At 39.7% G+C, this 10,727-nt stretch overlaps 1 protein-coding gene across 1 annotated transcript; it reads right to left on the reverse strand.

Moving 5' to 3' along the window:
- Positions 1 to 2,558: 2,558 nt before the first annotated feature.
- On the reverse strand, positions 2,559 to 4,092 carry LOC137205422 (pre-mRNA-splicing regulator WTAP-like). Its single transcript, XM_067703604.1, has 2 exons — positions 3,524 to 4,092; positions 2,559 to 3,306 (listed from the first exon to the last, which is right to left on the reverse strand). Exons 1-2 carry the CDS (start codon positions 3,973 to 3,975, stop codon positions 3,237 to 3,239), a joined length of 522 nt encoding a protein of 173 aa, XP_067559705.1. The 5' UTR covers positions 3,976 to 4,092; the 3' UTR covers positions 2,559 to 3,236.
- Between the last annotated feature and the right edge of the window lie 6,635 nt (positions 4,093 to 10,727).

The following is a 10,727-nucleotide window of genomic DNA, read 5'->3' on the forward strand; positions in this document are numbered from 1 at the left end:
AGTGTTACCAGTGAGTGAAAAGAATGATGAATAGCATGACTGGTTCTCGCTGATGGAAACTAAGGGCCTTCTTTGGACTGAGACCCAAGGGTATTACTCAATGGGAATAGGATCAATTCCTGAGTAGACTAAATGATCTCAGAAAAGATTGCAAGTCCACAGCTTCCAAGATAGGTTATACATCTCCCTAGTTGTGTTCTCTCTGCAGTCCCCTTTTCCCCAAATCCATCTGTGCCCTCAGGATACAGAAAAGATAGTAACTATACTATCTCATCCTCAAATGGCAGCCCAGAGAGGTAGGCAAATGACTCTCACATGAGGTGGGAAAGACTCAAAGACAATTCAAGTCATATCAAACCATATCAGTGCAAACAGAGGATTTGGGAAAAGCTTACTTGGAATAAAAACAGCATTTCCCCACTGCCTTTGCTGCTCTGTTGTGATCATATAACTAAGTTTTGGCCAACAGGATGTAAGCAAGAAAAGTAGGTTCGAATTTTAAGAAGTATTATCAAAGGAACACAGTTTGCTCATTTCCCAGCATTTCTCCTTATGGTGCCTGGAATAGTAACACAGTGGCTTCCTCCAGATATCTTGAATCTGAGTGGAGAATAAACTATTATCTTGTTAACTTACTGTTATTTGGGGGTTTGCTGATAATTGCAGCTGAACTTGATTTTAAGAAATACAGCATGTGCCTTTTACAGAAGAATTCATACAGAGCAGCTACCATCACAACATATCCTCATTAAATTATTGAACTTCATGAATGAATAAAGACATTTTCAGTCATCTAGGCAGAAGAAAACAACTCTTTCAAAATGAAAAAAAGAGAAATCAGGCTCACTTTCTAATTCTCAACAGCCATAGAGAATTTTTACAAAAGGTCTACAAGTTTCAGGAGAGCCAAGACCAGGGCCAGGGCCAGGGCTCCTACAAATGTTTTCCTTGAGTGAATCAATTCAATTCAGGAATTGAAGAATGAACCTTGAGTCCAAACCATGTCCCCAATGTAATTTTACCAAAATAGCCACAGTATTCTGCTTCATCTGTATTCTTGAATTAAGTTCTCAATGTGGTTCAGAAACAAGAGGCAGCTTCTTATGATTAATCTCTGCTTCCTTAAATCACATCATTATCTGTAGTTTCTGCCTGTGTAGGTGAAGGACATTTTACCAACTCACTATAATTTAAAACGTTGATAGCCTTTCTGAGTGATTTAAGCATGTCTCTTTCTTCTTTAATTTTTTAAATCTTTTAATCTTAATTTTTTAATTTTTTTAATCTTTATTGGAGTATAATTGCTTTACAATGGTGTGTTAGTTTCTGCTTTATAACAAAGTGAATCAATCAGCTATACATATACCTATATCCTCATATCTCCTCCCTCTTGCATCTCCCTCCCACCCTCCCTATCCCACCCCTCTAGGTGGTCACAAAGCACCGAGCTGATCTCCCTGTGCTATGCGGCTGCTTCCCACTAGCTATCTATTTTACATTTGGTAGTGTATATGTGTCCACGCCACTCTCTCACTTCGTCCCAGCTTACTCTTCCCCTTCTCCGTGTCCTCAAGTCCATTCTCTACGTCTGCATCTTTATTCCTGTCCTGCCCCTAGGTTCTTCAGAACCATTTTTTTTTTTTTTTTAGATTCCATGTATATGTGTTAGCATATGGTATTTGTTTTTCTCTTTCTGACTTACTTCACTCTGTATGACAGATTCTAGGTCCATCCACCTCACTACAAATAACTCAATTTCATTTCTTTTTATGGCTGAGTAATATTCCAATGTCTCATATAGAGTATATGAGGTTTTGATTTGTGGTCCAGCTGATACTGATTCTTTCGGTTGGTGGTTTTAGCCAATCTACACATGCATGTATATGACAGATAGGTTTGGCTTTAGATTTTTCATGATATTTTTCTGTGCTTTTTAGATCTTTATATGGTGACCTTCCTTGCTATGTTTTACATATGAGTTCTGATAATTTTGAAGGGTTGTGTATTTTCTTCTGGTGGTTTCATAAAGGTCACTTTAACTTTATATAATTAACCATTAGGTTTTTTGAAAAGTAGTATCTATTTAGCAATGAAAAAATTTGTAATACTTAGTTTTTATGTTTCTTGTTCTCTTAACAACCTATTTTTCATTGACCTTAGGTTACAAGAGATGAAGAAATTATTCTATTTCCCAATATTTGTTTAGTTATAGCATTCCTACTCTCTCAGTATTTATAAATACTCTGTTCTTGAAACATAAGCCCAATATTTGTTCCACCTCAGTTGTTCAATTAAATGACTTCAATGCTAACTATCACTACAATAGCAATCATATTATAATATATAAATGTATCAAATCAACATCTTGCACACATTAAATTTAAACAACATATGTCAAATATAATATATTTGTATTTACATATTTATTTAAATATATATTGTTATATAAATATTATAATGCATAATTCTAATTTTTTTTCAAGGCACATTTAATTTAATATCAAGAGCGCAATACAAAAGGCCCAAATACAATGAAGGAACACATTCCCCCATTAACACCAATGACAATGCTCTTTGACCATGTGCCTGTTGAATGGAATAGGGATTTAATAAATTTCACTACTGAAAAAAATAACGCAGTGAGTCTCATCACAGCTAATATCCTTATACAATCTAGTTGTGAAATGAATGTTTATAATGCTTCAAACAGTTTAGACCTGAAGTTTGATACCACACCTTCATTATTTGTACAGTCCTCAATAAGATTATCTACAGTATTAGCAACCATTCAAAGAACAAACCATTGAGTAAATCCACATTGATTTAAGGCTCAATCAAGTAATATGGAGCCCCAAACTAAATGGTTAAATATATGAACTACTTGTACTGACATCTATTATTTGATTCTCTCATGACTATTAAGTTGGTTCTTAGCAAATAAACCCTTTAAAGGCAAAATTCACCTCATTTGAGTTTGACCCAGAAGTTCAACAACAATCACGAAGTCCACAGTCTTATTGGCAAAACTGATATACAGTGTCTCTAAGTCACTATGCTCAAGGTTAAGAGCGATGCATATTCCATCTTTACATTTACTGGAATTTTACATGTTCAGTCCATGATTTTAAATCTCTAGGTTTTCATTCCTCCAAACTGTCTGAAGACACAGTGTGCCACAGACTTAAGACTTCTGTTTCTCCCTCTGTTTTCTTCAAACAGAAACACTTCTCAAGTGTCTACATGTCCCAGAAGGGGAATTTTTCGGAGGTGGCCACTTCTTCGGAATAGTCCGACGCCATCAGGCCTCTGAAGCAAGGGGAGGGGGAAGAGAAAAAAGCTGAAACACAAGGTTCATCTGGTAAGTTTTACATTAACCATTACAAGCTGGATAGTATAAGAATGTGGCTTTTTGGCTCAAAAAGTCTGAGTCTTGGTGTGGAAACGAGTACTTGGCTGTCCCACCACAGCTTTCTCGTAGTGGGACTGTCAGGGAAGTCTTGACTGGGGAGTATGATTTGTTTACCTATCAGGCGTAAACTTCCAGGCACTCAGTTCATTTTGGGCTTGTTCCAGTTTGTCTTTAGTCTGTTCCAGTTCACCTTTCATTTTTAGGAAAAACAAGTTGATCGCTGGGTCTACCATTGTTGATCTCAGCTGGGCAACGCTAGGCTGCTGGACTTGCTTGAGGTACTGGATTTGAGTAGTCCACTCCTGCATCTCTTGCTCCTTGGTTGCTAGTCGCATTACAAGAATGTTTTCCCTGCGTGCAGACTCTTGCTGTTGTTGCTTTAGTTTTTCTTCAGATTCCCTTAAGCCAGTTACATCATTAGAGTTAAGATCTGTGTACTTGCCCTCCAAAGCTTGTACATATGCTTCATATTGTTTCCACCTGAGAATTAATTCATCTCGTGCCATCACTTTGAAGTCTGTTTCACTCAGTCGAACCTTTTTAGGAAGAGGTTCCTTGTTGGTCATCTTGAATCCTCCCCTGACGGAGGCCGCGCCGGCGCCGCCCAGTCACATAGGCTGACCCCGCGCTACCCGCTCGCTGCCCAGGCCGCCCGACCCGGCTGCCGCCGGCCCCCGCGCTCCTCCTCCTTAATTTTTTTAAAAGGACCAGGAAGAATTGTCTTTAAAGTTGTTTTAGGGTACTTGTGCTCAGTTCCCTAACAGGGAAAAGTATTAAAATAGCAATTTTAATAACCACCATAATAGAACTAATATATAATTTTAAAACTTCCCACATTACTGTTGTGTCCAGTTTGTGAATAAGTGAGAATATCAAGGAGGAGAGATGTTCATTACTAACATGCAGAATTCCAATAGAGAAACAACATAAAATGGTAGTTAAATTAATGGGTTTTGAGGTCAGACTGCCTGCTTTGAAGCCTAACTTTAGCACTTACTATGTGAGAAAAGTACTAATATTTCCTATAAAATGGAGATTAAAAATGAGACCACAAGTTAAGTGAGGATTATAAGAAAAAAATAAATAAAGCATATAGAAGAGTGTCATCACACGGTATGTACTCTGTAAAGGCTGCCATAACGGTATTATCCATCTTCTTAATGTTTGCTAACCTGCTAGATGAAAAATGGTAGCTAGTTGTTTGAATTTGCACCTTCCAGATCAATAATTAAATGCAGATCTTTAAAAAATGTTTATTAGTCATTTTTATGCTTTCTAGGAGTTTCTTGTTATTATTCTTTGCCCATTTTTCTCTTTAGTTATTTGTCTTTTTTGAATGAATTGGCTGGAGGTCTTTTAACATTAGACACAGTAACCTTTTCTGTGTATTATATATATTTTTGTACTCTCAGCCTCACTTACACTTTTAAAATGTTTTTATTACAAAGTGATATACATTCAGGAAAAGGTACAGTTTGATACACTTTCATAATCTGAACACATCTGCGTAGCTAGCACTTAAATTGTAAAAAAAAAAAAAAAAAAAGGAGAGAGAGGGAGAGAGTATAATCCAGCAGCACAGAAGCTCTCTTCCTGGTCCATCCTAGTCTCTACCACATCCAATAGTATAACCACTATCCTGATTGCTGACAAAATAAATCAGTGTGTTTTCATGTTTTTGTGCTTCGAGTAATGGAATTGTAGGGAATTGTACTCTTTTGTGTATGGCTTCCGTCATCTACAATTTAATTTTAAGTATGACACCTTTTATTTTAGAATAGTTTTGTTTTTTGATGTTTTAAATAATTTAATCCCTCAACTCAGCTAAGTGAATAAAGAAACTACTTTTACATATGGCTGTAGAAAAGGATGGACTGGTAAATATCTTAGCATAATATTAATACTTTTTAGTAATTTCATCTCCTAAACTGTTTTTCATAAAAGAGAATGAAGGCCTTTTAATCATTCAAATTCTAATTGTCTACAATATCTCATCTAATCTCCATCATATAGTTTTAAAAGTTTTCTATAATTTAGTTCATCTGACCTTTGCAACCATATTATGTCTTACTCTCTGAAGCAGTTTCTGAAGGCAGGTCTGTCATTATCTTCCAAACCTAAGTCTCTTTGCATCTTTCCTTCTCTGAGAATTGCCTTCTTGGTGCCCCTTTCCTATTCAAATCTGTATTATCCCTGATACCTAACTCTACAGCCACCATGTCTTCAGGCCCATGTGTATTATTGAGTAACTCCTGTGCTTCACATAATATCTAAGTTCTGAGGGTAAAAAAAAAAACGTTCCGGGAAGTCATTGTTATTAATGTGATCATAACCAAGTAGGAGAAACATTTTTTAAATGCATAATTACAATAAAGTAAGTTTGGAAATATGGTGGACAGGTTATAAAATTTGTATAAAGAAAAGAGTGATTCACTTTGCATATATCAAACTCATTGAAATTATGAAATGAGAGCTTGACAGTCAGAGTGATATATGATGATTGTTGGGAACCATGACTCTGAATCCCCAGGTGGGGGGTGGAGGGGAAGGAATTTAAGAAGAAGGAACAGATTGTGCAAAACCACAGAGAATTGAAATGTTCTAGCAGGTTTGGGTAGAAGTCACAATATTGTAATGTATAAGGCAGAAATCGGTCCCCATTCGAAAAAGAATCCACCAAGCACTGAGACGGATTTGACAAAGAGGCATTAAAGGTGTAAGGCTGAGGAGGCAGGTTGGGGCCATTTCCTGAAGGACACATCACACAGTGTCCATGGAAAATAGATTGGATTTTCTTCTGTTGTTGGCAAGGTGCCTAAAGAATTTGAAAGATGATTCTGCCCTCCAGGTGTGAAGTGACAGTGACCAGGGGACTAGTGGTGCCACCAGCTGACTGAGGTGACGCATCCGAACTCCTCTCTCACTAGAACTGTCAGTTACCTTGCTACCTGCCACCTCTCTAGGTGGACTAGGCCTGGGTGGATGCTGTGATCTCTCCAGTTGCATACCTGGGTGACTGGGGATTTTGAAGAGGACACCGTCCTCATGCCTGTGGGTGACACAGTAAAAACATGTCCATCCACTGTTGTAAGAGTCTCAGCATCGCTCAGCAATCATTTGGGGTTTTCTTCCTAGGTAGGATTGCTCTGATTCTTCTCAATTACTATTTTAAAACTTTGATAGTCTCTTAAACCTGTTATCCAAGTACATACTTTTATTTATTTTTATTATAATTTTTTTTTGTGGTGCGCGGGCCTCTCACTGTTGTGGCCTCTCCCGTGGCGGAGCACAGGCTCCGGATGCGCCGGCTCAGCGGCCATGGCTCACGGGCCCAGCCGCTCCGCGGCATGTGGGATCCTCCCAGACCAGGGCACGAACCCGTGTCCCCTGCATCGGCAGGCGGACTCTCAACCACTGCGCCACCAGGGAAGCCCCCAAGTACATACTTTTATCCTCAGCAGACAAATTTGCCTTTTAGTTCTTGAAGAATATTGGAGAGGCCATGAATAATTTCTCTAAATTCTTCCTCTCTCCCACCAAGATAAAAAGTGTTATTTATTTATAACTGTCTTTACCTCCTGCCCCCAGGGGTCAGAGACAAGATGTCCTGTCTCCTTTAGGAGAAAATCCTATCCACTTTTACCTGTAACCCCAGATCCCCATACTTTCCCCTCACTCACTCATGTTCTCTCAGAATTTCAATTTCTTATCTCCATTTTACTCACTTTAGCTTATATTATTTGAGACCACATTCTAAAATCAAGCCTAGCGGCACCAGGGAGGGTTGCTTTGCTAGATTCACATTTTACCTTATGCAGGGAGGAAGCAGTGAGCTGTTTTCCTCAGTTGAAGAGACTTTTTTCCATTTTTCCTCTGCTCCCAGTACTGTTGGATACCAACGCAGAAAAAAGCATCACTCTTCAATTCACATGGCATGAACGTTAAAAATTCCCTGTGAGTGAGGACCACCACATGCCGCTACATTTATAAGCATCTGATTAATTTCCATAAGTCATCCATTCATTTCGCTGTCACTGCGTCACAGCTAGATCTTGACTTCCAACCCTGCCACTTGGAGCCTGCGGGTACAGATGACATAACACTAAGTAACCCTATTCATTTACCTGAGTTGACCCTTTTCTTTCTTTCTTTTTTTTTGGCTGTGCTGCGTGGCTTGTGGGGATCTCAGTTCCCCCACCAGGGATTGAACCCATGCCCTCTCAGCAGTGACAGCACGGAGTCCTAACTGCTGGACCACCAGGCAGTTCCCTTAATTGACCGTTTTCTTTCTCAATCTGAAACCTTGCACTTTGTTTATTCCTGATTTCAAGGGCTAATGAATATTTCTCAGTTTTTGTATGTTTTTGGTGAATTAATCCAAATATGTTTCCCAGAAACCTACCTCATTCTGTGTACTATTCTAGATTCTGAAAATATAAATATGAATAAGAGAGACAGTGTTCCTGCACCTGTGGGACTTTCATTTCAGAGAGTGGGGAAGGAGTGAATAGCATGGAAACAGGCAATACACAATTTAAAAAAAATACTTTTTTTTTAACATCTTTATTGGAGTATAATTGCTTTACAATGGTGTGTTAGTTTCTGCTGTATCACACAGTGAATCAACTATACGTATACATATATCCCCATATCCCCTCCCTCTGGCGTCTCCCTCCCACCCTCCCTATCCCACCCCTCTAGGTGGTCACAAAGCACCGAGCTGATCTCCCTATGCTATGTGGCTGCTTCCCACTAGTTAATACACAGATTTTTTTTTTAAAGGCTCTAGGGCTAGGTAGGGGTAGCTAAAATCATTTTGTCTTCGCTGTTTCATTCTGCCTGAACAGTGTTTTCACACCTCTGTGCTTCCAGTCTTTTCATCTCCGTAGGTATGGTCTGTGGACCTCAGCACAGCTCATCTGTACAGCCAAGCTTATGTAGAACAATGTGATCATCTTCGACTTTGAGAAACTCTTCCCTAAGATCACCCAGATTGGGTGCTACTTCAAGGGTTGTGTTTTGTTTTCACATCCATGTGTCAATCTAGGTTTCAAAGTATTGACATCCTATTTCATTTCATTAAGCTAAGTTGGGATAAAAGCCCTCTTACGTATGGGTACCTCCCCACCGATTCTTGGCATGAACCTTTGGTTGCCCAGCCATGCCAAGTGTTTGTAGGAGGGCCCATACCTGTGCCGCCCTAGCATCACATCTCAGTGTCAAACGAGGTCTAGTGATAGATGAAGCAAAGGAACATCTTTAAGAAAACACACCTTTTGAGGAGAAAGGACTTCACACTGGAAGAATGTAGTATCTGTATCACTCACAAGGTTAATTTGGCAAATTCAAAAATCAGTTGAATCTACTATGCAGCAAGATGAGGATCAAATCTCTGGCTTGTTCAACCACATTTTGCCTTCCTACCATCTGTGTTTCTGCCTCCTGTGTTTCTGTCAATGGGAAAGATTTGAATGGTTTCAGAAAGCTATTTTTTTCATCTCTTATTTCGCTAATAGTGAATAAAAGCACTTGGCAAAGAAATCGAGATGGTACCAGTATGCTCAGATGTAGATGTACAGCCTTCTTTTATCACCTCTGGCTCCGACATGAGCCAGGTCCACGTAGCGGAAGAAGAAAACCCTTCAGCAGGGTAACATGCGGACCCTGAGAGATGACAACCCCAAACCAGACATTAAAAAGCATTTTCTGGACATTTCTCTCTGGGCTTTAATGAGCCACTGCTGAGACAGGTTTTACATTTCCACCTGAGACTCACAATAGGCCTGTAGTGGTCGGCAAAAGATTAATAAGATACAAAATGAGACTATTGAGTGTTCAGCTAAAGTCCCATAGTCAGGCTTATGTGCAGGAATAGGTGGAAATAAAAAGTGTATTGTTGGCTTGTAGCAGAGACATATTTCACAAACATCAGTTCCTCCCTGGGCTTTTCTCGGAACACATGGTTGACCTAAGGTAAACACCTCTGGAGGTATTGACACAAAGCAGGCACTGAAGGAGTAGAATTTCTTCTCCCCCACTCAGAGTACTTACATCATCCGCTACTGTCTGATGTCCACACCTCTTTATACCTGTGAGAGTTCACTTTTTGTGTCAACCTGACTAGACCATGGGGTGTCCAGACATCTGGTTAAGCGTCGTCCTGGGTACGGCTGTGAGGGGGTTTCTAGATGAGATAAATATGTGAATCTGAAGAGTAGGTAGAGCAGATTGCCCTCTCTAATGTGGGTGGGTCTCATCACGTCAGTTGAAATAAGCCCCGAATAGAACAGAAAAGCTGACCCTCCCACGAGTAAGAGGAAATGCTCCTGACTACTGCCTTGAATGGGACATCAGTTCTTTCCTGCCTTTGGACTCAAACTGAAACATCGGCTCTTTCCAGGTTTCCAGCAAGCTGACTGCAGGTCTTAGAACTTATCAGCCTCCATAATCATGTAAGCCACTTTCTTCTACGAAATATTATCTACCTATCATCTATCTATTTATCCATCTACGTATCTATTAACTATCTATCTATCTATCTACCTACCATCCATCTTCTCTCTCTCTCTCCTGTTGGTTCTGTTTCTCAGGAGCCCTGACTAACACAGCACCCAAGAAGCTCTGTCTGAGGACTGGTCTGCGTATTTTGAAGAAGAGGACAGTGGGCATGAGGGGACAGGCACGTTTCTCAGCTTTCAGCAGGCTCTCTCCTTCCTCTGCTTCTTCGTTGGTTCTGCTCTGCCCTGACAAAGGACCTTTGTTCATCTGCATAACGATCTCAGGGATATCTCCGTTAACTCATTATAAAGCTAGAATTTTTTACGTAGACATCAAGACTCTATAACCGGGTTCCTGCTATCTCCCCAAATACCTAACATCACACACAGAATAATGACAAGTGTATCCAGAAATAATCCCATAGCAGATTTCTGTACAGACCCAGAAGCCCTCATTCTTTTCATCCAAGAAGGAGAGTAAAACCCAAACATTTCAACAACCAACAGTAATATGATGTAGTATGACTCAGTAAATATTGGAAAGGGAAAGAAGGAAGGTGGGAAAGCTGGAAGGCAGAAAGGGAGGGAGAGAGGAAGAGTGCCTTGCTTTATACAAGCCAATATTTCAATGAAGTAATGTCACTAAGATAGTAAGAAATAGGACCTTACCTTCGGGAGTTAAGAAGCCAGTGAAGGATGGGAACTTGTGGACAATTAACTCCAGCAGAAAGTAACAGTCTTAAGGAACTCTCACAGCCAATGTGTTTGCCTGTGTATCTAGACCATTCCTAGTTTCCACCAAGTGAAACATTCCAAACTTT

Source organism: Pseudorca crassidens, chromosome 14, assembly GCF_039906515.1.
Source record: "Pseudorca crassidens isolate mPseCra1 chromosome 14, mPseCra1.hap1, whole genome shotgun sequence".
NCBI lineage: Eukaryota > Metazoa > Chordata > Mammalia > Artiodactyla > Delphinidae > Pseudorca > Pseudorca crassidens.